Below are 26,438 nucleotides of genomic sequence, written 5' to 3'. Positions count from 1 at the left end.
GCAGGAAATCATTGTGCATAAGGCTGTCTAATGCGCATGGTTCTTTATATTGTGCATGTTTGTTGATGTGTTTCAGCTGTGGCAGGCCCTATAACCAAATAGAAGCTGCTGATGGGACTCTAGATAGAAATGATGGTACCACACACACCCTGAACAGAACAGGTAATTCTTTGTCCATCAAAAACTCCTTATCCTTGAAATTCAGTAATGATTCATTGAAAGGAGAGACGTTGCGGCCTGTCATAAAAGGGGAACATATGTAGGTGAGACCATCCAAACTGTCCTTGAGGCTTCTTTCTGTTTTGTATGTACAACATGTGCAAAATGCTGATGAAGAATAGAGTTAAAATGGAAAGGAAATACAGTTTCCCTCATCTCACCTAATCAGCTCAGTAATGAACCTCAAAATTTTTCTCACTGTTCAGTCCCTGATCCCATATTTTTACACTCTGCAGGGTATATGCTTTAATGCCTTCAGACAGATTGTCCGACTTTGGACCCAGCCAAGCCGCACATATGTATTATGAGTCAGAGATCCTGCTGCTATTATTCGGAAGGTCACAGGATGACTTTCATGCAACCACACACCGAGCTTTGTGATTTGTGTTGTAGATGATCCTGCGCAAGCCACTTCTGACTACGAGACCAACAACAGTGATAGCAGCGATATTGTGCAAAATGATGATGAGACAGATTGCTCCAAGGAGCAGACGCGGAAGGGATCCGTCTGTAGGACGTTCGCGCCCGAGACCATCATTCTGCATCCCTTGATACCACCAGAGGTAGCTTGTTTAAGTTCCACTTTCACAATAGACTGACTGTATACTGATACTGGGGGAAAAAAAATAAACAACAGAAACCCAAACTATCTAAAAGAATCAAACGCCCACAAAAAGAAACCCTAGGGCTGTCTAAAGATGGTGACCGTGCTTTTAAGCAACAATTGCAGCAGGCTCCTACCTTGCAGTAGGAGTCCTGGGTTTCCAGAACTGAAAGGAACCATTGAAATGTGTGAGAGCTGCTGAGTACTGGCCGCTTGTGGAACACTAACCATCTATTTTGATGACTAAATACAATTTTATGGATCTGGCATTAAGTGTTTCTGAAATGTTTGGCTTCTGTATTACCGTTGCCTTTAAAGGGAATGGATTGGAAGGAAGAGAAACTATCTTCTCAGACTACCAGCATGATATGTAGTCTTCCTGTTCAGCCACTTCAGCTCCTCAATGGCTTTGTAGTCTTGGCTAATACGTACACAAATCAGTGGTCCTGATTTGAAAATAAATTAAGACTTGTCTGGGGGTGCTGCCCATTATTATTGTTGGTGCATGCCTTGAACAGAAGAAGATTGCAGTATGGTGAACAAGTGCTGATCTTCTCGCAGCTAATGTATTCAGCTGTAAGCTTGATTGAGATGTAGAGGAACAGCTTTGTTAAGTTTTCCACAGCCTGTTGTACAACTGAATTATTAAATTTCAGTTGGCATGAGCTCTTGAAAAATTTATTGTAAGCTCTTGAATTGGAGTTGGACATGCTGAGAGAAGGCATTTTTCTTGAGATATCTTGTCTTTTATTCATCTACAGTTTCTTAGTAATAATTAAACTCAAGGAAGTATACAGGGAAAAATGTGAAGGGAGAGTCACAACCCATCTTTTATTTGCAGAATTTGAAAAACAGGTAGGTTTCACTTTAAGAAGTACCAGCCTTCGCTTGGACTGAGCTCCATTAGCCATATTAGATTGTAATGAATGAGTTCTGATGCAAAAGTGGCAACTGAGTGCTTTTCTTTCTGTACAGCAGCAAATTTTACAGTGAAGAAGACAGACTTCCTTGGAAATGAATGAATGATTCCTGTGAATGAACGAATGAATGTGTCTCATGAATAAGTCCAGAGACTGATGTTACCTATACAGAATTTCATTCAAGTGAAACAAATTATAAAAGAGAGCAACTAGCTGCAGGGCTGGTAGAAATGGGGACATCTCCACTGAGCTGAGTAAAGTGCCATTGACTTACAGATGATGCTAATGTGGTCTTAGTTTTCAAGAGCATCAATTTTTGCATGAGATGTTTCACAGGACTAAAATTCCTCTTTATTCTGAATTCTGGCATAGGACAAGCCTGTACTTGCTCCTGAGCCTCTGGTTATGGACAACTTGGATCCCCTGATGGAGCAGCTAAATAGCTGGAACTTCCCAATCTTTGACTTGGTGGAAAAAATCGGGAAGAAGTGTGGTCGGATTCTCAGTCAGGTGAGAAGGATGTCTTGTCTGCAATCACTGGCTAGATTATTGACAGATTTAGACAAAGTAGTGTTAAGACTCATTGTCTTTACAAGCTGATCATCCAAGGAATTGTGATTCCTGCCACCTAATTCAAAGCGCTAATATGAAATCTGTCTCGTTACATCCCTTACTTTTAAATTTCTGTGTTTTTACATTTAAAAATGGGAAAGAAAAAACACACCTATTTTATCTGCTGCTCTCTGCCAGTGAGTTTACATAAACCTTTCTGAATATTCTCTTCTATCTGCAGGTGGTGCTGCCACCCCTTGCTGAGTTCTTTGTGAAAAGTTTTCTCATGGGGTTCAGCATGGGAGGGCTAAACAGTAAATATATTCAGTTGATGCAGGAAATACCAAAATTTGGTCCTTTTTTATACTGGAGATTTAAGTCAGGCTGTGCAAGAAAGCAAAGTTTCAGGAAGCAGGGGAAAAAATAGTCCTTCCTGTATTATCTCATCTTTAAAGCGTCAGTATTTTAATAGTAAATTCATATCATTATTACATAGGGAAGACTAATTTACTATGAATCAGGATGTGAGAGCTTACTAGTCTTTCTTTCAACTATCAGTTTTTCATTCCTTCCTGTAAGTTGAATGCAGGTATTGACACAGCCTGTCTCAACCCAGCGCAATTAATGTCACTTCCGTAATCACTCTCTTGGTTGACCTTTCTTCTCTGTTATGCCCCTTTTCCTGGAACAAATTAGCCGTTTTTCCTTAGAGAAGTATTGAGGCTTATTAAACAGGAAAGGCAAGTAAAAGTAGTATTATTTAGGGATGGAAGGGAAAAAACCCCAAGAGAATCTGACTGATCTAATATCACTTTGCAGGGCGTTATGTAGTGATGTGTGCTGGAAAGAAGAGGTTATGTTAATTGCTATAATGTAGGACAATTTACACACACACACAGAGACACCCCAACCACAGAGTTTAGTGTGTCAGGCAGATCTCAGTGCAGCAAGCTCCAGAGAATGCTGTATCAAATCTTGGTTCCTTGGTGGTTAACTGTTATTCAGCTAGATTCAATTATCCAGTGGTCGACCAGGAAAACCACAGCATGAATTCAAATTTATTCAATGGGCTGCCTTTTATTGTTCTGTAGCTTGGTGTGTTTAACCAGTCCACCAGCCCTCTAGGTTAATTTTCGAGAAATAGGCAAACTATGGCTGGATGGGGATACTGATATAAATTCAGTGATAATCATTGAGGTACTTTGGCATTGGACAGTGAACGTGTCATTAAAATGCTTTTCTAGATCTTATTGGTCATGTTCTTTTCTAATACCAAGGAATTATAATAGAATGATAAATGGACGTAACATAAGGAAAAACAAAACCTTTTTTGAATGGCACAACCAACAGTCTGAATGAGCCAGAATTTGTTCTGGTTTCACATGGGTACCTCTAGGTTTTAGGGACTCTACCAAGTTGCATGGAGTTCTGTACCTCTCAGGACAATTCCCCTGCGCATCCCTCAGTTTGCATTAAAACTCCACACTGTTTCCCAGCATCTGCTTTTTGCACAGGTTCTGAGCATGTTGTCTGTTCTGCAGTGCCACAAAATGAGGCCTGTGAAATAAATTAGGGAAACTTTAATAAATAATACTTCTGGTCAAAATTCAACATTTTCCATAACAGCTGTTTGTAATAACTCCCACTCCCTAAGAGCAGAATGTAGCAAGTTCAAGCTTGTTCATAAAATAGACTTTAGTTCTTTTCCCCACCTACTCAGATGTTCCTAACAAAATTATTTTCAGAAACAAGAGAACTAAAGTAAAGAAATCCTTTTCTCCAGCCAAAAGTATTGTCTTTTTTTGTATAATTTTTAAATCCTGGGATAGTATAAACAAAGGTAAACAAAAGCCTTAATGATTTATTCTCTGTATTTTGCCATTAAATGGACTCGTGTATTAAAAATAAGTAGATTAACAAGCTGAATTAACTATGTTTGCCTTGCTAGGTTAAATTTATGAGATGGAACAAAGCAGAGTTGACACGTGCCTCTGAGGAAGCATTCAGTTTAGAAAGCAAATGCTGGCTTAGCATCTTCAAAGCTGCTTGAGATGTCTGTCTCTTCTTTGTGGAATGTCAGATTGATTTAGACATATAAAAAGACCCCAAACCAGTCAGCGGCCATAAAAGCATCTGTGCAAAGTACAGTGGGAAGTACCCTAAATGTGGCACTAACAAATATGCATGATAGGGGATAGAGAGGAATTTACATACCAGTCTTATTTCAGAAAGGAACAGCAGAGCTTTCCAACTGAGCGATGCTTCACAGCAGGTCATAAAGTTAGATAATGCCTTTAGTTACACTTAACTCTCTTCTTACAGCTCCTATAAAACCAAAACTTGTGGAAGAGAAACTCATTTGCATTGGAAAGCAAATAAAATGAAACAGAGTGTGCTAAAGTGAGGGTCTCTCTCTAGCTTACATTGCTGGGCCCATAGAGGTGGGACATGCTAGTGGCACTCCTATGCTCTCCGTACAGGAGCAGCGTCGAGGCAGGGTGGCATCATCGCAGTGCATGTGAGTTGGTCCCTGGGTGGTGCTGAGAGGAATGTTTGGTCATGTCATAGAATCACAGAACGGTTTGGGTTGGAAGGGACCTTAAAGATCATCCAGTTCCAACCCCCCTGCCAGGGGCAGGGACACCTTCCACTAGACCAGGTTGCTCCAAGCCTCATCCAGCCTGGCCTTGGACACTGCCAGGGATGGGGCATCCACAGCTTCTCTGGGCAGCCTGTGCCAGTGCCTCACCACCCTCTCCGGGAAGAACTTCTTCCTAATATCCAATCTAAACCACCCTGCTTTCAATTTAAGCCCGTTCCCCCTTGTTCTGTCACTACAGGCCCTTGTGAAAAGTCCCCTCTGGGCTTCCTTGTAGCCCCTTCAGGTACTGGAGGCAATAAAAATTTTTTTTTTCTTTTTTTTAAATGAAAGAATTTAGTTAGTTGACTTTCTGGAAGACATCGATGCCCTTTTTTCCTCTTTCTGACCTGCCCTTACCCCTTCCTCTTTCCCATTTGCTAAGAAAGAGAGAAAGAAAGAAAACATTACAAAAATGTCCAAATGATTGCGTGGCTGTTTGGGCTTTCTAATGACCTCAGGGAGTAATGCCATTTTATTCCAAGTCATGGGGAAGAGCTACAATTCATATCCATCACAGTCAGCTTTGCTTCTTTTCAGCTGCTGTGGAAGCTCAGCATTCAGTGATCTAACACCAGGGTGTAAAATACCTTGTCTCTCCATAGGTGAAAGTTTGGATCCTGGCTGGTTTACTTGAGACATGATTCCAGTTAGATTGACAGAATTCTATGCAGTTTCTAATCCAAATTATGCATAAAGTCAATCTCTTCACTCAGCCTCAGTAGAGGAAGATCCCATGAGGTTTTCAGAGGGTGACGTTTTGCCTTCCACAGGCCATACCTTTTATTCTAAGCTCATGTCTTCCAGAGCACTGTAATTCAGTAGTTCTGTAGTAGTTCAAAGTTTATGTTCATTAACCTTTGGTGCAGCTCACAGTTCCCATTTATACACACACTATACAGAAAGAACCATGTGAAGACAGCCGTTGGATTTACGTTCAGGTGTAAAACACGTAACATGATTTGTAACGATTTCTTATCAGTATAGCACTCCTCATTCCAAATGTGCTTCAAATTGCTTAGCTCTAGGCAGATCATTACCAGACAGATGGCATCCAAAGGACAGAATTTATCTAAGAGCAGTAAATAAATGAAGAAGATGGAAGGCTTTAGGGTCCAATGTGTAAAAGAAGTGAAAAGGTCAGGCAGTAATTTTATTGTGTCCCATTGTCCTGTATGTCAAGTTCAAACTTATCTTCAGAAGTGCCCGTTTTGCAGCAGCTGCTGTCCATATTTCTGAGCACTCATCTATCCCCTCACTCATTCATCACACTCTCCCTTCCAATATATCCTCTCCTGGATGTCTGCAGTCATCTTTTCATGCAGGAACACTTGGAGCAGCTCTGCTTCCTAAGCCACTTGCTGCCTCTGAATTCCTGTTGGAGAAGTCACTTTGGCCATTTCACTTCCAAGATGGAGGAGAGGGAAAGGAGACAATGCATAGGAACCGAATGATTCTCTCCTTTTGTCATTCCTTCAGTTGTTTCCCCTTTTTCTGGGATTTGATTTGACTCATGGATGCTTCTTGAAGACGACTGTGGGGAAATTTTTCCCAAGACAGTAAAGACCTCTGGGTATCTTCCCGTATGACTTTATGCTTGAGGTGCTTGCCAAATTTGGAGGATCCATATGCCTGAAAGGAAGAGAAGAACATCTGGAGGGGTGTAATGAAGGAATGAGGAGGACTGTTTGGTACTAACAGCTTGTCTATTTGGCTATATAGCCACATCCCTATAGAAATGCAAATAGCTGCAGCTATAGCTTGATCAGATGTACTTAAGAAAAGCAGGTTTTTGTGGGGTAATTCAACAGAATGATTTTTGTATCTAATTTTTAGAGTTTTTCTGGTCTGTTTAGCAGCATGGTTTTGTTATTTTCAGGTATCATACAGGCTCTTTGAAGACATGGGGCTATTTGAAACCTTTAAAATACCAGTGAGGGAATTTATGAACTACTTTCATGCCTTGGAATGTGGATACCGAGAGATACCCTGTAAGTAAAAATTTCCAGCAGATGTTTCCTTAAAATTTTGCATGTTTTCCACACAATTTGTTATTGAAAGCTTTCTTCTCTCGTTACAACAGCTGCTTTTTTTCTTCTGCTACATCACGACCAAATGGCTGGCTCCCTAGTCAGAGGCTAGTGCTGAACCACAGCTTCTTGGGTTTTTTTTTCATTGCATTTAATGTTCCATGTTATTTCATAATAATTCCTGACAGTTTTGGTGCAAGTCTGAAACTGTATAAAGCTACTGGAGGTACAAAGGACTGTTTCCTGATGATGCAGGTGTACCCCAGTGCCCCAGTTTGGGTTTACAGAAATGGTTCCACCCCATAAGAAATTTGGGTTTTTACACAGTAGTAGTGCTTTGCCACCAATGGAGATGAGCTTCGTAAAGCAGAAAAAATAGGCTAAGTAGATGAGTGTATCCTGTTCTGCAGCTACAGCTCGGCTGATATTTTTTAGTGTGAATCATTTATTCACTGAAAAACCTGCTTTCAGTCATCCCCAAAGTATTCACTAATTCAAATCAAATTTACCAAACCACTTCAACTGCAAAAGACACTATTTTTCCAGGGGGAGAGAGAGAATTATTACCCCTTTTAGCTGGCAGATAAACCCCCAAGTTGAGTAGTGCACCCTGTTTTCTCCCACCTTCCAGAAAAATATCTGAAACATTCATTTAATAAGTAATATATTCTATCTCCAAATATCAAACACCAGTTTCAACAGCTACAGTGGAAGGGATTGAAGGAAAACTACCTCAAGATGCCTCCCAGCCAGGTGGTTTGGACTCTCTTCTGGGAAAGTGAGAGACTGAATTTCAAATCTTTCCTTGTGTTTGATCCTGATCAGGGATTTGAAGCAGCAGATTATGGCCTGAGGGGGTTATAGGTGGATGTCCCACAGTCTGTCTGTCCTACTGGAGCTATTCCTCTCTTTAAAATATTTAACTATTCATAGTCTCAGGAATTTTTGTGAATCTAGCCCGTCATTTCCTTGTTTTTTCTTAACTGTGTTTCTTTTTAGTAAAGTGGGATATTTTATGTAATACAGAATTGATTTACCTTCAAGTTTTTCATGCCTGTGAAGAGGTGAAAATGAGAACAACCTGTATGGAGTTAACCACTTCTTTCTTCTGGTTGCTGAACTGAAAAATGAGTCATTCACACAAAACTAATGGTGACTGTCCCAGATGAATTAAATAAGTACAAATTTCACAAGTCACTGATCCAGCCTTTACTCCTGGAAAAGCGGATCTGTGCGGACCCCTATGCGGGCCCATCCTCTAGGTTTTGCGTGAGGAGATTAGTGTCTCGGGAGAGATGTTCTTAGTACTTCGAGGAAGGCAAGAGAGAGGAGACTCGTTCCTTATTTTACTTCCTTCTTTCCAAAAATAACCATTCCTGTGCTGCTTACTGTTTTCCTGTTAAAAATTTCCACTAGCAGTCACTGAGAATTATTTAAGGGGAAGGTCACAGGGAAGACAAAGAAGAGCAAGAGAGGAAAGCCAGGGGTAAATAAAACGGCCAAGTGGCATGATGTCATGCTCACGTTCAGTGAGCAAGCAGAGTGATTGGAAATCGTTAATGTAATAAGCCTTTCTATGTTACCATGGCAGGCAGAGTAGTGCTGATTTTAGGTGTAGGCAGGGCAGGCAGTTGCCTCAAGCACTGGGGTGTAGGGTCAGCAAGATGGTGAGCCCTCCTTTGCCAGAGCCAGGGAAGTGCCAGCTGGTGGCTGCTGCCCCACTGATGGTAGGGGCTGGAAATGTGGGCTCAGCAGTGCTGCTCTGGAGGGGGCAGGTGGCTGTTCCCAGCAGGAGAAGGCATTATCCATCCTCTGGAAGTGACAAGAGGGCAAATATGGCTCTCCAGGGTGCTTTCCCCATCCCAGGTCATCTTCTTCCTTCCTCTTCTCCCATAGAAGGATTGGCCTTAGGGTGAAGTTCAACTTTAGTGCTGAAAAACCCTCCATCAGCTGCACGATGCCTGTCTTTAAAATGCAACAGGTATAAAACCAGGTTGCTTACACATCTTGCTGCCAGTCCCTCCTGCTGCCCATGAGGACAGAGGTTTTTTCACCCCTAATGAATCCAGTCAACCGTACTCAAAGAGGGCTTCTGGACTTGTGTGTTGGTAGTTTTTCCTTAAGAGGGATACATATAATCTCCAGTGTTACCCTGATTCTTGACCATTATCTTCTTAATATAACCTAGTTCTTCACTTGTTCCTGTCAAACCTGTTCCAGCCTTTGGTTTGCCAATGGGAGACACATGACTGATTGGCATTACCAAAGTGTCTCCAGCTAAGATGAGTGATTTCCTGGAGATGTGGCCAGTTACTGTGAGTTTTATTGATGGGGGGGGTGACTCAGCAGAGGAGTCCCACATTTTTGCTTTGTCCTTTGAAATGCATCTTTCCCGAACTACAGCAGCAGTGAAGTAGCCACTGGTTATCATTCAGGTTAGCAGATTTCTTTGTGTTTAGCTAAGTCACTTTAGAAGATACCTGTGCTCTGTCCAAAATTAGCCTGAACCACAAGCTGAAACGCTTGTCCTTCAGTGGTTTAACCCCAGCTGTAAGCTTTGGTCCTCGTGCAGGAAAGCATTACCCCTCTTTCAGCATCATGGTTGCTTTTTGCTAGCGTATGTTTAAATGATGCTTTGTGCTGAACTAGCATGTGATTCTTTTTCAGGTAGTTGTGTTGATTGGGGGATAGTTTATCTGACCTTGAAGGATTTGGTGGTATGAGCCTTGGGGTGACTTTTATCTTTCATTCCTTCAAAGAGAGCTTGTAGTATGGCAGATTACAGGATCCAGGTCCTGAACTCATCTCTGGCCAGAAAACTGTAGAAAGAACACAGTTTAACTGTGCAGTGTACACGTATTCTGAGTTTGAGTTTGTGGTGTTTTTGGTTTTTTTTTTGGAGTGAAGCTGCTAGCACGGCACTTAAATTTGCTCAAGTGGAGCCAGGTCTTACCTGCCTTGCTTTTAGAAGCTAGGTGAAACCTAGCTACTGAAGTGGGTGAGACTTTATCGCTGATTTCATTTGACTCAGAGGTTAACCATGCATATTTACCTGATGGCATTTAACTAGCTAAAGGCAGCCACTGGAGTAAAGGACTGGCACGGGTAGCACAGATCAGGCTCCTTGTTTAAGACTTTGCAAAGTTGCCTATATTGCAGATGCCACTGCTTCTCTGCTGTTTCTTTCTTGGCTGATAATGTTTGATTAGTCTCTGCCCGACTGGCCTCCATGCGGTACCCACTAGATGGTGCTGATTCCCCTCTGTTGGAAATACCCTTTATGTTTAACAGCAGGGTCATTTCCTTCCTACCACAGATCACAACCGAATCCATGCAACAGATGTCCTACATGCCGTTTGGTACCTTACTACGCAGCCCATCCCAGGACTCCCAACTGTGATTAATGACCACGGGTCAGCAAGTGATTCAGGTACATTTAAGTGTGCAAGTGTGTGTGTTGTATTTTTAAAGTTTTTGTCAAGAAATTTGCTGTAAGAAAGCCAACAGTTGAGGATTGCATGCAGTTCATGTTATTGTATAGACTTTTAAGTTCAGTAGCATGTTGGATGTTGAAGGTTTTAAGGTATGCTTGTGTAACGCTGAAGTGAATGGAATTGGTCCTCCAAAACCTAATACTTTACATTTAACAACGCGTGAATGCGAGCCTGTGTGGTCACCCATAACAACAGAGGTTTGTTACCATTTTATTCTTACGTTGGCTTTTTTCCTAGGAAAACTGTATCAGCTTTGCTTTTCAGCACTGCTCCAGAGGCAGTGTAGACTTTTAAATCCTTAAACTCAGTGTTGTTTTGCCGCAACAAAGGGGCTGGGGCATGCAGGTAGTGCCGTGCACTTGCTAGTGCTTGGCTGTGATGAAATGTGTTCCTTTGCCTTTCCTCACTGTCTCCAAAGATAGGATCTTGTTACCATTTTGCAGCTAGTTTGCAAGACCACTGCTCTGCTGTTTTCTGATTGCTCCTTACTGGAAGCTCTTCTTATTGTGTCTTTGTATCAACTTTTCCAGGTTAAGCTATAGCAACTAGGGGACCTGTCTGTATCTTGTGGGAGTTCTGAGGCAGTTACTGGAAAAGCAGGAGTTTGTTCCACAGAAACCCCTTCCACTTCTGCTTTTTTTGGTGGGGTTTGTCTGGCACGTATATGTCATTTGTGAAGCTCTACAGGATGTTTTGGTGGGGTGGGAAAAGATTTTCTTCTTGAAAAAACTCGTAGCAAGAGTTGTTGGAGGCTTTGTAGGTGAGGTGGAATGAGAGGGTTAAGTTTTGGAAAGATCCCCTGGTGGGATCAGAATTTGTTCCATTCCAATTGTTTGCCTTATTGCACTGGATCATGTGCACAGTATCAGAAGCATTGAGGTCAGAATTAACAGTTACTCTTCTGTTATGTATTGTAAATTTGCTCCTTCTCTTCCTGCTTTGTTGCTTCTGTTTCAGTAAGTCACTGAAAAAGTGGTAAGGATTTTTTTCTCGTTTTTTTTACTATCCATTTATTTCTGCTCAGATTCTGACAGTGGAATCACTCATGGCCATATGGGTTATGTGTTTTCGAAGACATACACACCTACAGATGACAGCTACGGATGCCTAGCTGGCAACATCCCTGCCCTTGAATTGATGGCTCTTTACGTCGCTGCAGCCATGCATGATTATGATCATCCAGGGAGGACCAATGCCTTTTTGGTAGCAACAAGTGCTCCTCAGGTAAACAGATCTCAGACAGTGTTGCTGTTAAGTTTGGAAGGTCCTTGGTAACAGCTTCTCCTTGCCAGCGGTACATGTGGCTTCCATTAAGCACAAGTCTACCAAATATTTTGAAACAGGTTATCAAAGTGACAGAAATAATCACTTCACTTGGGGATTACCAGTAAGAGCCATCTTGCACACCCTCACTACCCTCAGTTAGTGGAGCTGTTAAGAAAGCTACTGATAAAACGTCTCAGTGAAGGAGATGCTATGCTCTGCTGATTGATAGAGAGTCTGTAACTGTGAAATAAGGGGAGAATTACTCTATCCAGTAAGGCACAGAAAGATTAAAATAACATAGACAAACACCCACGTAGTTGACAGTGCCCCATGCAAGTTAGTTTGCGCATGCTCATAACATGTTATCTGTTGTTCCTCTGGACTGTGAGCAGCTGCGGTCTTTTACAAATGTATTTTTACACTGTGTGTCTATCGGGGTGGGGCTGTGCATGGAAAATAGTCTCAGTTTTATAAATGAAAGATTGAGAATTACCTGAGGTTACACGGAAGTTGCTGCCAATGCTGGGAGTTGAATTCAGCACTTCCGAGTCACTGTTTATTGGCTTAATTATGAGGTCGTCTTTCCTTACTTTACATAGCTGACCCGCCTGGCTTCAGCATACTGTGCTGAAAAATATTTCAATGGACAAGGAAAGAAAGAAAGATAGCTTAATGGTGAGAAGTCAGGGAAGGGATGCGGAAATTCTAGGTTTACTCCTCAGCTTGGCTCCAGACTTCCTCTCTCACCACGGGCATCACCTGAACTTGCTCTGTACCAGTTTGTGTATAAACTGATAGTAAAACTTCTCATCGTTGCAACATCTTTCCATGATCAAGAACTTTGATACTGTGGCCAGGCAAATAGATTAATAGAAGACATAAGCTAAATTTAAATCTGTTTTTAAGAAATGAGTGCTATAGCTTTGTGGTTGTAAAGATCAACAAGGGAGGTTATTTGATCAGCCCTAATGTATTGTCCCTATTTTGAAAAGAAACTAGTGGGAAAAATTCAAATTATTCTTTTTATTTTGAGGAGTTTTGGGTTGTTCTCTGCTTGTTTGTTTGATCTGATATCACCTCAGATTTGAAGAACTTGTATTTGGCATCTAGTGTTTTTTTCTTCTTTTTCATGACAAGTATCAGCTTCCAGTCATGATAAAGTGCTGCTGTGTTAAAAATCTGCCCTCAGGAGCTGGGCCTGAGTAGCAGAATACATCTATCTCAAATGCTTACGGTGAAGTTAGGCAAGATGGGCTGTAAGGCTGAAGTTCTTCAGCCTCCTGTTCTCTGGGGTGAAGAATAGATTCTCTACTTTAGGATAGGATTGAGTTTTTTCATCTCTGGGTGACAAAAAAATGTAATTGAACTGAAAATCCACTGGAGCATATGTGTTTATAGTTGTGTAGAAAGTTACAGAACTTGTATCTGTTTTACATAGAAGCAGATTTCCAAAAGCTTTTCTTTCCAGAAACCAACTGTTAAAAGACTGAATGCTACTGAAGTGGAGAGAGATCCTAGATGGTTGTTGTCCCCCACATTCCGTTTCCTAGATCTTTCTTTAGTTTCTGAATGGAACTGACATCACTATGAGAGTTACACATCTTGTTTTGGTAAAGATTTAACCAATTTTGAATTTTAGCATTGAGAAATCTGTCAGGCTGAGTGTGTGTTGTCACGTAGCAAACTGGAATTTCACTTCCTTCTGTCTTTGGAATTAGTCCACTATGGACAAAATTGCCAGGTACAAACGCCAAAGACAATGCTCCCTGTAAAGTGGGATTAGTTCTGAGAAACAGGGAAGCACACAACTATATTATATTGGTCATGAATTTGTGGCCTGCAACAGAATAATCTGTTGTCATATGATGCAGTTCAGCCAGGATCCAGACTCCTGAGCATGACAGACTTAGGTTTTTCAGTCTTCCAATAAATCTCCACCATCACAACAATTCAGGTGTCTCCTGTTAGTCCTGCCAAAATCGCATCTTCAAACGTGGAGAGTTCTTTAAAGAAACAAACCGAAAGAATCAACCGAAACTGAACGTCCCTCACGCATCATCCCCACACCATTCTCCCTTCTGCACTGCAGCGTTCCTTTTGCTAAGAGGTTTCCCAGCTTTCAGCTGCCTGCCTTGCTTTCACAGGCGGTGCTGTACAACGACCGCTCCGTCCTGGAGAACCACCACGCTGCTGCTGCCTGGAACCTTTTCATGTCGAGGCCGGAGTACAACTTCCTGGTCAACCTTGACCATGTGGAGTTCAAGCATTTCCGCTTCCTTGTTATTGAGGCGATTTTGGCTACTGACCTGAAGAAACACTTTGATTTCGTTGCCAAATTCAACGCTAAGGTAAGATTTGTTTAGGTTTCTGGTGGGTGGTCGTAAAAAATGGTGGGGCTTGGTGGCATCGCAGTGAAAAGTGTCAGATGGCTGCTCTTTCTTCTGGGTGTCCTTTTGGCTGCTGTAAAACATTCTGTTGGATAGTAATCTGGCACTTCTGTTATTTTTTACTTATTTAAATTTAGTGGAACAGCTTTTCTTATGTATGTTTAGCATTTTCAGAAAGTGTTTTTAAGCTAAGGATAGTACTGACTATTTGAATGTAAATCCCACTTACATCCACTTTTCAGCATTGTTTTCTTGGTCACTGGCACTTCAGACCTGATAGCAAAGCACTGGGGGAAAAAACATCAAAGGTGTTACCAAGTTTCCGTAAGGGCTAAATACTTCATGTGAACTGGTTTAACCACACTGTTATCAAAGCACAGAAATTCTGAAATTCAAATTGATGCAAAGCATGATCTTTATTTCCTACTTTGTTTCAAATGGGTAAACCTCAGAGAAAGGTCACTCAAAATGTTTCCCACAGGCTTCATTCAGTGAGTAGAAAACTGCAACCCTGGGAAACATTTCTTAAAAATTATTGTACAGTTTCAACCTAACTTAATGGAAATCACCACCTGTCAAGTTACTTTAATAAACCCCATCATCCATCAAAGCTGCTAGCATGTTATCTAGGTGATACGTGCTGTTGGAGCTGGTACTGCCCCCTTGTTCCTTGTGAGAAACACACGAAGCACAATGCGATTCTCATCCACGACTAGGAACTCCGAGCTGTTTTGGTGACACAGATAAAATGTTTTCTTGTGGTAATGCTTAGGATGGACCTGTATCCTGAAATTTTGAAGCCTCCAGATGTATGACTGGGTTTGTTTTCCATTTCCCTGTAACATCTCCCTCTCTCTGTTAGGCTTTAAGAAGCTGTAAAGAAAGGCCTTAAATTATGGTCCAGGGTAGACAGAGGACTGATCTGTAAGTCTGTGAAAGTCTGAAGTCCTGCATCCCTGCTAGTCATGTCCTTTGAAAATATCATTAGGGGGGTTCTTTAGGTCTTAATTTTAAACTCTGGCATAATTTTCATGGACCTAATTTCCTTGTAAAGTATTGAACAATAGTGGCAGATTCTTAACTGTCAGTACTCTGATGACAAGAAAGCATGGGGAATTTAGGCTGTTTGAATAAATCCCTTGAATTTGACAGTTTGGGCCAGGACCTTCACTTCTGTGAATATAAGTAAGGAATGAAAATAGGCTAGACCAGTGATTACTGTGGCTTTGTCACAACTGTCTTAACTGTAGAAGGTGACAAACTTGTCCAAAATATTAGGTGTAAATTGTGGATATTGAAAGCTACATTTGTCTTAAATCTGTCAGACTGAACAACAGTAGGTGTAACCACTGTTGTAACCAAGCAGGGTGATACCTGAGACACTGCAGATAAATAGGAGAATAGTCTGGTGTATCACAGCCTGCTGGCTCGCTATAGATTTGTGAGGACATCTGTTAACCTCCTTCTCTCTCCTTATTGCTTGAATAGTTAAATGGTCATGCATGGAATAAAACGTGGAGGAGAAGGTGAACATATTAACTAGTGTCTGTGGCCAAGCCTGGCTTTCCCAGAGTAATCACTGCCCTTAAAAGAGTTGGCAACAACTCTTTTGTACCAGAGTGTTTGTATATGGGCAGATGTTCTGTAACTGATAAAATTAGCTTTAAGTGATCACGTTATTGATTGAGTTGCTGAACTGTTGTGTAGTGTATTGGGACTACAGTCAGAGAGACCCTTCTCCACACAGGGCAGTGTAAACACATGTAATGTAAGCATCCTCCCACCAGAAAACTTGCAGTCTGGAAAGTACCAACAAGAAACAATGAAGGAAGCCCACTGCCTGACTGATGATATCAATGCATTGGAGCACTTACTGTTCTCTGGTATCAGCTATGTTGGATCACCTACACGAAAAGCAGAGCCCTCACCACGTGAGCTCATTGATGTGTGGTGCAGGGGACCTGCTGGCAGAGGATGTGGAAGTTTCATCTAGTCACAGCACAACGACTTTCCATCTGTATTCAACTATTGCAATTAAAGCTGTGTTTCAAGGAGATATTTGAATTTCAAAAATTAAGTGGACAACATTCCCCCACACTATGAGATATTCTAGGGGAAAAGACTGTGATGGGAAGACATTGCTAATGGTAGTAAAGGTTGGTATTGCTGACGGTTTGGAGACGTAAAGGGCTGAAGTCTTCAGTGATGTCTCATCCTCAGTCTTTGTGGCTAATACCTGGATTCAGGAATCTCAGGCCCCTGAGGTGTGACAGAAAGTCTGATGGGGTGAAGACTTACGGTCAGTGAATGGCATCGAGGGAGCTCTTAGACAAAGTGGACACACACAAGTCCATGGGACTTGATGGGATGCAGCCATGTGTATAAATACCTGATGGGGAGAGTAGAGCAGATGGAGCCAGACTCTTCTTAGTGGTATCCGGTGACAGGAGAAGAGGCAATGGGCACAAGCTGAAGTATAGGGATCCCCAGTTACAAATAAGAAAGGACGTGTTCACTGTGATGCGGGTTGTACATTGGAAGAGGTTGCCCAGAGAGGCAGGGGAGTTTCTCTCCTTGGAGATACTTCACAGTGAACTGGACACAATCCTGAGCATCCTGCTCTAGCTGACCTTGCCTTGAGCAGGAAGGGTGGACTAGATGATCTCCAAAGGTGCCTTCCAGCCTCAAACTTTATATGATTCTTTAAGGTGATGCTTTTATTTTAGAGCAGTGGATAGTATATATCACTTCTGTATTGTGGGAGGTATGGGGGAAATAGAGAAAAGGAGAAAGACAGAGAATACTTTCAGGCATACTTAGATTGTTATATGCACCTTCACACTGCAATTAAATCAGCATGGCACTGGATGCTAATTTGTACACCAATTAGGTAGTAACTTCTTGGAAAATGTCATGGAAAGATTGCATTTGTTTATTTTCCTAGAAGATGCTTTCAAACGAGCACATCATTTGATAACTAATAATTTCTCAGAATTTATCTCTATGTTCATTGTTTTCACTTTTTTTTTTTACCTTACTGCTCTACAGCTAAATTCAAGTTTGGGGTTTGCTCATTTGCTTACACTTCTGTTTTTGTTAAATAGCTAAATATACTGTAAGATGTCCCAGGGCAGAACTTCCTCTGTGGATACGTTCTTTTACCCAGGATTACTCTTGTGGTTTTTCTTTTGCTGTCTACTAGGTGAATGATGATGTTGGAATTGACTGGACTAATGAGAACGACCGCTTGTTGGTTTGCCAAATGTGCATCAAGCTGGCTGACATAAATGGGCCTGCAAAATGCAAAGATTTGCATCTGCAGTGGACAGAAGGCATTGTCAACGAGTTTTATGAACAGGTAAAGAAATGCATGTCTTACGTGGTATCTGTCTTGTGTTAAACAGTCCTGCAGCATGCTAGTCCTGGCGATGAGTCAAAATCACAGAGAATAGGGTTGAAAGGGGTGCTGGAGTTGCTCTAGTTCATCCTTTTGCTGGATCAATGAAACTCCATTTGTCACCAAAGCTTCTGATGTGTCCCCAGAGACCTCCGATGCTGGGGTTTCTACAGGCTTAACTGTTCTAGTTGGTCACTACCCTTACAGTGGATGTTCCTCCTCTTTTTTCTGTTGTCAGTCGTCATGTCTGCCTTTCAGTCTTCTTCAGTGCAAACTACTTTTCTTCCTTCCTTCTATGTCTTTTCAAGTCATCAGCTGGTTCTCATTGCTCTCCTCTGCAGTTACTGCAGGTGGCTCACACTTTTATTGACATGTGGTCACTGGAACTGGACACAACATCCTTGTTGAGGTGATCTAAACAGGGCAGAGGAATTATTTTAGCTTCCCTGTGCGCCACGTCTCTGTTCACCCACGCAGAACCTTTATGTACTAAGCATGACTGTAATGTGGTCAGTTTTATCACAGACTGACCATATCTGCTCCCTACATGTTGATCCTGACTCAAACTTCATTTTTTTAGACAACGCTTTCAGCTTGCAGAAGGTTTTTCAGTGCAACTGCACTAATTATGCAAGGCTCAGCTGATGGTAGCGCAAGGAAGGAGGACAACCAGAGATTGATTTACAAAGACCTGGGAATGCAGCCAGGCACTAGTCCTCTCCTGCCAGGTGTAAGGGAGCCCTGAATTGAACCTCTTCTCATTATAACCTACTTAGCCCTGCCGAGTGCAAGGGACGGGGCTGTTCCCACACTATTCCTCTGTTTACCAAGTGGGAACGTATTTTGAATGTCCTGGTTAGACTGAACTCCACATCCTCTCTTTCTGAGAGGAAGCAAGCGGGCAAAGTTGCTGAACCAAACACACCTCAGGCTTCTCGGGGAGGCTGTGCAGTAGCATGAAGTCACGGAATAATCCCTTGAATTTCTTCCCTCGAATTTACTCTACTTACAGTTTGGAATAAAAGGATTTGCTGCTGCTGCCTTCTGGAGTATGTAAAGAAAAAAAAAAGGGGCAAAATTCAGACATGGACCTGAAGCTCCTTAATTTATTTTGGATCTCCTGGGAAAAAGAAAAAACAATGCCCCTAATATATACTAAATATAGATGGTTCCATTTCTCTTTTAATTTTTTTTTAAAGAAAGAGAGTGTGTCCCATGAAAACAGTGATCAACCATCATCTCCTGAATTTTCTTTCAGGAAATGCTTTTCTTCCTAGTTGTCTGTTTTCATTACAACTCTCCAACGCATTGTACTTCACTTAGTTCTGGTGATGATCACAGCTTATGTGGGTGAGCACTGCATGCAGACAAAACCTGTTAATCAGATATATATGGCATGACTCTCCTTCCATCCAACATAACTAATAAGTAAGTGCCATCCTCACTATGCTTTTGATCATCAGTTTTTTTCTAAGAAGGGAAAAGTCTTCATTTTCTTATTTCTAAAAAGGAGAATTTTATGGGAAGTTTGAATTTCCCTAGAATTGTTATCAAAAAGCATACATATGTACAGGTACACCTATGCTGTGAAAATAATGAAATATCTTTCTTGACTTTCTTTTAATAAACACCAAGAATTTAACTCTCGTATAAATATGAACTCCTTATTAAAAACGTGTTGCATAGAAACATTCAAAATCCGCTCATATTGTTACAGCATTTCCTCTTCTTCCCTCTGCATGCTCAGCACGCTTGTTTGAAGACAGGTTAGACATATTAAAAAGAGTCAAAAACCATGCTGCAAGATATTTCACGTAATAAATCATGTTTTAGCGGAACGTGAAAAAAAAGAGCTTGTAAACATTTCAACAGCCGGCTATCTTCCCACGACTGACAGCTCACAACCAGGAAATCTGAGATGTGTTACCGTAAAGAGGAGTGAGCTGCCACCTCTTCTTAATTTGCTTGCTATTTCAAGAATGGGTGGCATGTTTCGGTGATGTGTGAACAATAATATTTTGCCTTTAATCATGGAACCTAGCATTTCGGGGTGGGTTATTGTAAAAGTAACAAAACACAAGGAAATGAGGCATTTGTCATACATGCGTCAAAATGTAACTCTCACTCTTTCAACTTCCCAGATATCAACAGGGTGTTGACCAGATACGTTGTCTGTGACTTTTGGAATGTTTAGCTTACAGGAAGATAAATTTGGGCAGTCTGGAACATAGTGGAAACTGAAAATAGCTCTCTCAATTCTAATTCCTATTTTGAAATATGGTTCTCTGTATTGTATTAAAGCCTTAATTTGCATATCAGGCTTGATGCGGGTGGGGATTATATGTTTTTCTTGGGGCGGTGGCATCCAGTCTTGACACATCTACTCAGCTGAAAACTCACTGATATCAGCAGAAGCTTTGCTGTGATAGGGAGGAGTGAACGTATCAGACTTGATTCTGCAAGGAAGTCTTACCTTCTGTTACATCATGAGAGGAGAGAGAGTCTTTCTGTATCTGCCCTTTACCCTCTCTTCCCAAGAAAACATAGCAAAAAGCTTTATGGGAAAGATTTATTGCTTCTGAAGGTGCCCTGCTTTCGTAGGGATTGTTCTAACAGTCCCTGGAAACAGACACTTATGACCCAAAGCCAAGAGGACCTCTCCATGTTATGTGTAGCAAGCCCAAAATGAATAAGAAAACTAATTCAATATAGAAGTTCAGGCTTGTTTCCTGCAAACAGGTGGCTTACTACAAGGTGGTTGTAAGCCAATAATCACAGAATCAGAAGGCATTTTTTGAAAATAATGTGAAGAAAGAAAGAAAAAAATAATTTTCAAATTCTCACACACAGAGTAAAGTACAGGACAAGGGTGGCAGGCATCATTTTGCACAGTCATCGACTAACATCCTTGTTAAATTCACACCATCGTAGTGGGTCCTCTTACAAGAAAAGAGCTGTAACTTTGATTGACCATTTGACATGATGGCACTGTAGTAATGTCATGCCGGCGTGCTATGGAAGTGGCATTCGAGTTGAATTATTTTTCTTTCATCATGTTTAATTGGCTTGATGTGCGTTGCTCCTTTTGGTGACATGGTTTTGTTTCATTTACTTCAGAGAAATTACTGTTATTTTTCATCTCCAGGGTGATGAAGAGGCTAGCCTGGGCTTGCCAATCAGTCCTTTCATGGATCGCTCTGCTCCTCAGCTGGCACACCTCCAGGAATCTTTCATCACTCACATTGTGGGACCACTATGTAACTCCTATGACTCAGCGGGGCTGATGCCAGGAAAATGGATAGAAGATAGTGATGAATCAGGGGACACTGATGAGAATGAAGAGGAAGAAACAGCAGAAATGGAAACTTGTGAAAATGCTGAATCCAGTAAGTTGTTCAGACACATTTTCCAACGGGCAAGTTCCATATTGTGACCAAAAACTAAGCAGCCCGCCAGCACAGAGGTGGTCACGTTCAACCTGGGCCTCTCCAGAGTTACAGGGACTCAGTGCTGTCCTTGGGGAAGCTGGCCTGTAGCCAGTTACATTGGTAAGGGAGATGCTCTGTGGTTTCAGAACTGATACACATTGCCGTTCATATCTACTACTCGTTTCTGCCTTCAGAAACCTTGAGTTTTGTGGTGGTGGATCGCTCGTCCGTGCATGAGGGCTTTTTGAGTTGAGGAGAGGGTGCCTGGGAGATTTTTCAAGGAAAGCATTCATCATTTCCATCAGTTAGCAACGATGTAGAGGAAAAATAGAGTGAGGCTCTGGGATGCTGGGGCAGTAAGAGAGTTTAAGGCAACCGGAGTATTTTAATGCAAATCTCTTCAAGGTAATGTGCGTAGAAGCCTGGGGAGAGAATCAGCACTGAGCGTTGCTGTGTTGTGTGCTGGGAGCGGCGTCACTCGGCGCTTCTGGCTAATCACTAACTAAAGCTGACAGTCTCCTGCCTCTCCTCCAGAAGGGCAACGGCGACGGCATTTGTCATACTGAGAGGGAAACTTTGTGCCTCCAAAGGAGATCTCAAGAACGTGTTAGAAGTGATTTTTAAGGCTGCAACTGTAAACCTTTTACCAGTTTAATCCTGCATACCTTTTCCTCTCTTTTGTGTTCCTCCTCCCTTAGAATTTCCTACTACTGTTCTTTTATTTCTTTCCGCCAGGTCATCTTTCTCCCCTCTATCTAACCCTCTCGAAAGCACTGGCCTGAAGTGCACTAGTGAAATACCGATACACAGCTTTTTCACTTAACAGCCTCACTTTTGCTGTTCTTTCCCACACACTTTCATGCCCTACTGCATATCATCCCTGTTTTCTGTTGTGGCAGCCGAGAAGCTTTGATGATTGCAATAAGTCACGTAAGGAGGTGAAACTAAAAAAATCTACGTTTACTGATGTGCAGGATCGGCCTTTTTATCTCTAGTAAGATCCAGGGGTTTAAGGTTTGTATTTAAGAAATAGTTGCTGTTGTTCACACACATGCACACGCTTGCACGGGTGTTGTTTAGCAGGTTCACGTGCACAAAACATATTGTTAAGAACGGGAAACATCAAGTAATGTCGCAGACAGAGGTTTATTTTAGCACCTGATGATCTGTCAGCTCTGTAATAGCAGGCAGAGCCGCACGTTTCTGTGGCAGATTAGCATTTATGGAATTGCCTGCCGGGGGGAAAGCGCGTGCGACTGGTAACCAACGTAGATGCCAAAGCCTGAAACTGCTATTGCTCTGTTAAAAACAAAGGTGAAGCATGGTCTCATTTATCTATTGGAGTGTCTAACCTTGTTTTGAAATCCTTCATTTCCTCCCACCTCTTTTCTGTTTTCACTTACCTCCTGTGTCCCCTCTAGTCAAGTCCAGCAATGCTGCTTTCTGGTTAAAAACACAGACCGTGATCAACTCTGTCACAGTAAAAACAGACCATTTTTTAGTTGTCTTCTGTTTTCTTTTTCACATTCTACTCCATTGTAGTACTTTTCTGTTTAACCTGGTGCTTTTAGGCTCTTTATCTATTTGAAAACCTTAAAAATGAATAGATCGGAAGTTGTGCAATATCCGAACAAAATCTTCCTACTTCCTCCTTACCAAATGTGGGGTGCTCATCTTCCCAGTCAGCCAACATGGTACAGGCTGTTTTCTTCTAGTTCCCTAAATTCCCTGTGACTGTGTGGATCTGAATCAGGAATCTACGGCATCTTTTGTGTCAATATAGGGGTCTTACAGGTTATTAGAAATGTAAACCTATGATCAACACAATTTTGGATGTTCTAAACTTTCCCAGTGAAACAAGATAAAAGGTTGAGGGGTAGCTGCAGAGATACTGAGAGTTGTGTAGATGTTGCTGAAGATCTTTTTCTTGATGGAAATGCCTTTTAGGCAGGTGGAAATAAATATAATTGTGGCAGAAGACGTTTCACCTATGTCCTGGTAATTCGCTAAAGCAGTTGAATAAATTTAAGAGTTTCAGGTAGCTTAAAATCATTTTTGTTATTATACAGGAGCATGTAATTACCCCACAGTTCTGATGCAAGTATAAGAATTAAACAGGCTCGGTCTTCAGTGATTCAGGCCAATTTTAACCCCACAGCGAGTGCTCGCTGGTGTCTGCAGAGAGCAGCAAGATGCAGGGTCACCCGGGAAACCCAGGAGAGAATGTCCCGCTGCGGCGTTGGCAGGGTAGGGGCTTCTTATTAGTGCTAAACCTGAAGGGTTCCTACAGGGAACCAAGGGCTTTCTAATGAAGGATTGTGTTGGATTTGGTCTGTGCTCCGTGAAAAGCTCTTTGTTTCCAGTTCAAAAGCCTCAAGGGCTAAACGTTTTGGATCCTGACACAGACATACTTCAGGCAACCTGCAAATACTAATCCACGCAAATTTATTTGGTACAAAACGTTCCTCTGCGTCACCTTCTTTTAAAAAAGAAATCAGCAGTTGTCTTTGGAGAGGTTATTATTTTGGTTCTCTGACTGCCATTGCCACTGTTAATGACCCAAGGAAAATTTTCAAGCTTTGTACTGTTAAGGAGTTAACAATCCGTGCTGGACAGACTATGTTAACAGAGAAAAAATACACACTTCAGGCAGCAAAACACTTGTAGTGCTGCTGCGTCAGGAGCCAGAACTACCAGTGGCAAAAACATTTTCTTGGTTAACAGCCGGGGACTGATGCTTCAAAACCAAAGACAAGGAAGCTCCCCGATAGTGTGTGGCTGTACCAGTACTTCCTCGCTGGCCAGGTTCGGTTGCCAAAGCTGTGCTGTGCAAAAGCTTTAGGGCCATCTCCGCTGTGATGGTGGAGTGGTAAGTCTCTGGCTTTGGAAAGCAAGTGCAGGAATGGATTCCCTCCTTCGATTACTAATGCTTGCTCGTTCGTTATCTTACAGCTCAGATCAGAGGTAAAATGGGCAGAAAACAGAATCAGGATTTTGTTTTTTCTAGGGCAACCCACAGGGATCCATTGGGGGCCAGCGGGAGGGGGGCACAGAATTTAATGTGTGTGCTATGGGGTAGGTTGATCAGAGTCTTTAAGTACTTGAGATAAAAAGAATGAGCAGAAACAGCTCAGCAACATGTTTTAGGCATACTCATTCAAGCACTAGGTGTCTCTCTGAGCCGCACGGTCAGGGGCCGCATGCAGCCTATGAAAGGATGAAGCTGGGGCTCATGCTGTGCAGGAAAACAATTGCCTTCCTGGAGGTCTGGAGAGGCATGGCTTTCTGAATTTTAAGGGTGTTTAAGTTTGTGGTTTCAAAAATCAGTTGGTGCCGTTCCCAGCCTGTCATGGTACACCCTGTCTGCTTCCTATGCCTTCAGTCCCTTTTCCTTCCGCTCTCTCAGAAAACAGTACATTAATGCCACGCGGTATTTTACAGGAAAGAAGAAGTTCAAGAGGAGGAAAATCTACTGTCAGATCACTCAGCACCTGCTTCAGAACCATAAAATGTGGAAGAAAGTAATGGAGGAGGAGGAGAGGTTAGCCGGGACAGAGAAGCAAGGCACGGAGCAATCCACGCTGCACCAATCTTCAGAACAAATCCAGGCCATCAGGGAAGAGGAGGAGGAGAAAGGGAAGCCCAAGAGAGATGAAGAGGAGAACACAACTGTAGAACCGAACCAATGACAATATTCACAGCAGTATTTTAAGACAGATTGACTCGTGCACAGACTCTTTCTCAAGCCAGCACAGCATTTAGACACAACACTGTAGAAGTATGGGATAATGCGCCTACAGCTGTTTAATTTGTTTCTCTTTCCTTTTATGGTGAGGTACATTGTTTAAACTCCTATGCTCAAGGAAGCTTTCACACTGCGGCACCGGCTTTTACAGACTTTCTTTGAAGAGATTTGGGGGTGGGTGGAGTTATATGAATATCTATATATATAGCCAGGGTTATTGGCTGCGCACTTCCGCAGAACACATTTAATGATATATTACGGTCACTGTGATATTTACAGAAGTTATCTAAGGAAATGCTGCTTCTGAAGCCCGTTTGCAGTTAACTGTAAGGTACCAGTTAAGTAGCTTTTGCTCTTAATGCTGAGGGATAAAAGTTCCAAAGCTTTATATGAATGCTGATACGTCCTGCCAACACGCGTGTGCGCGTGAGGGGGTGTTTGCGCGCGTGAGCGGGTGTCACGTCACAGAGCCTGGTTTGCGTTCCTCTTACACTGGCTGTAGCACATCTCCCAGTACACGACAACGAACGGAAGGCCTGAATTTTAGAGAATTTGTACCCGCAGGGGAACCGGAGTCCGTTTCGAGGACTTTTGCGTTCCCCGTAGCCCTCCGGGTTTGCAGTCGGGCTGCCGGCAGCAGCCGTTCAGCCAGGGCGGCGGTGGCCCGGGCTGCTGGCCTGGCCCCATCCGGCTGTGCGGGCTCTTCAGCCTCCTCCTCCTCGGCACTGACTAACAGGATGTGCCAGGAAATCTATTTTCCAGAGGGGGTTATGAGGGACTGCGTGGCGTGCGGGTCTGTTCCCTTTGTGGAGGACCTGGCCCTCCGTATGCGTCCGAGCGCGTGAGTGGCTGCGTGGGGCGGTGTGTGTGTTTGGGCAGGAGAGGACCGAGAGCAGATGCGTGTGTGTACGGGGAAACTAGAGGCACGCTGTCATCTCCCTGCCCTACCCGTGTGCCTCTGGGCATCGGTGGCCAAATACGTCATTTCAGAACGAAGCTACGCTGCGTCTCCTGCGAGCAAAAGAAGGGGAGTGCGGGGGCCATGCCCTGCCGCAGAATGAAAGGCAGAGGATGCGCTGGGGCGGGGTGGGGGGCAGGTGCCAGTCCGGCGTCGGCCGGACCCCCCGCATGTCTCAGCAGCCGCTCGCACGAGCTTCAGTGGGTTTTCAGTGCGAGGTGCTGATGGGAGCAGTTTGTTGCTGGCGTTCGGCTTAGAAGCAGCGTGTTTGATCCCACCAATATATTTCTTTTTCTCTTTTTTTTTTTTTTTAAGAGAAAGGCTGTAAGAAGAGCAGATCTTTTTGTTTTGTTGTTCTGTTTATTTGTTTTCTCTGTTGTTTATGCTGTGAGCCAAATGTCTATTTAAAAGGTTGGATATTCACTTTCAATATTTTATTTCACGATATTATATTTGTCAATGATTAGCTATCTAGATGTAAATATGGAAAAATTTTTATGGGTTCCTGTAGATAATGATATCTTTAAGAAAAAGAAAAAAAAGAAAAAAGGGAAAAGTTTTTTTGTAAAGCTAATTTTTTAGAAAATAAACACAAAAACATTTTTATACAGTGTAGCCATTTCCAAACCCAACGAATAAAGTCTTGAGTAATTTGTATAGACCCTTCTGGGAAGCCAGTGGTCTACAGGATCAAGGCTTTAAAAGATTAATGCTCTTTGGGACTGGCAGCACCAACCAGTACTACGCAATTTAGAGTTTTGTTCCCACAAAAAGAATTATATATATAAAGTTCAGTATCT

The 26,438-nt window shown here is 42.4% G+C and overlaps 1 protein-coding gene across 1 annotated transcript in view; it reads left to right on the top strand.

The window, feature by feature from the left end:
- The window catches only part of PDE3A (phosphodiesterase 3A, cGMP-inhibited), a gene marked incomplete at its 5' end in the record, with an annotated part of 33,127 nt that extends 8,233 nt beyond the window's left edge, over positions 1-24,894 (top strand). Inside the window, 10 exons of the mRNA XM_010158700.1 lie at positions 77-162; positions 613-782; positions 2,116-2,253; positions 6,813-6,924; positions 10,280-10,393; positions 11,482-11,681; positions 13,868-14,071; positions 17,313-17,468; positions 20,653-20,893; positions 24,377-24,894. Of these exons, the coding sequence (XP_010157002.1) occupies positions 77-162; positions 613-782; positions 2,116-2,253; positions 6,813-6,924; positions 10,280-10,393; positions 11,482-11,681; positions 13,868-14,071; positions 17,313-17,468; positions 20,653-20,893; positions 24,377-24,624 (1,669 nt within the window). The remainder of the gene's footprint in view (positions 1-76; positions 163-612; positions 783-2,115; positions 2,254-6,812; positions 6,925-10,279; positions 10,394-11,481; positions 11,682-13,867; positions 14,072-17,312; positions 17,469-20,652; positions 20,894-24,376) is intronic.
- Between the last annotated feature and the right edge of the window lie 1,544 nt (positions 24,895-26,438).

The sequence above is a fragment of the Eurypyga helias genome, unplaced genomic scaffold (assembly GCF_000690775.1).
Source record: "Eurypyga helias isolate BGI_N326 unplaced genomic scaffold, ASM69077v1 scaffold3089, whole genome shotgun sequence".
In the NCBI taxonomy this organism is placed as follows: domain Eukaryota; kingdom Metazoa; phylum Chordata; class Aves; order Eurypygiformes; family Eurypygidae; genus Eurypyga; species Eurypyga helias.
The sequence above is the reverse complement of the archived record's forward strand: the minus strand, read 5'-3'. Positions and strand labels throughout refer to the sequence as shown.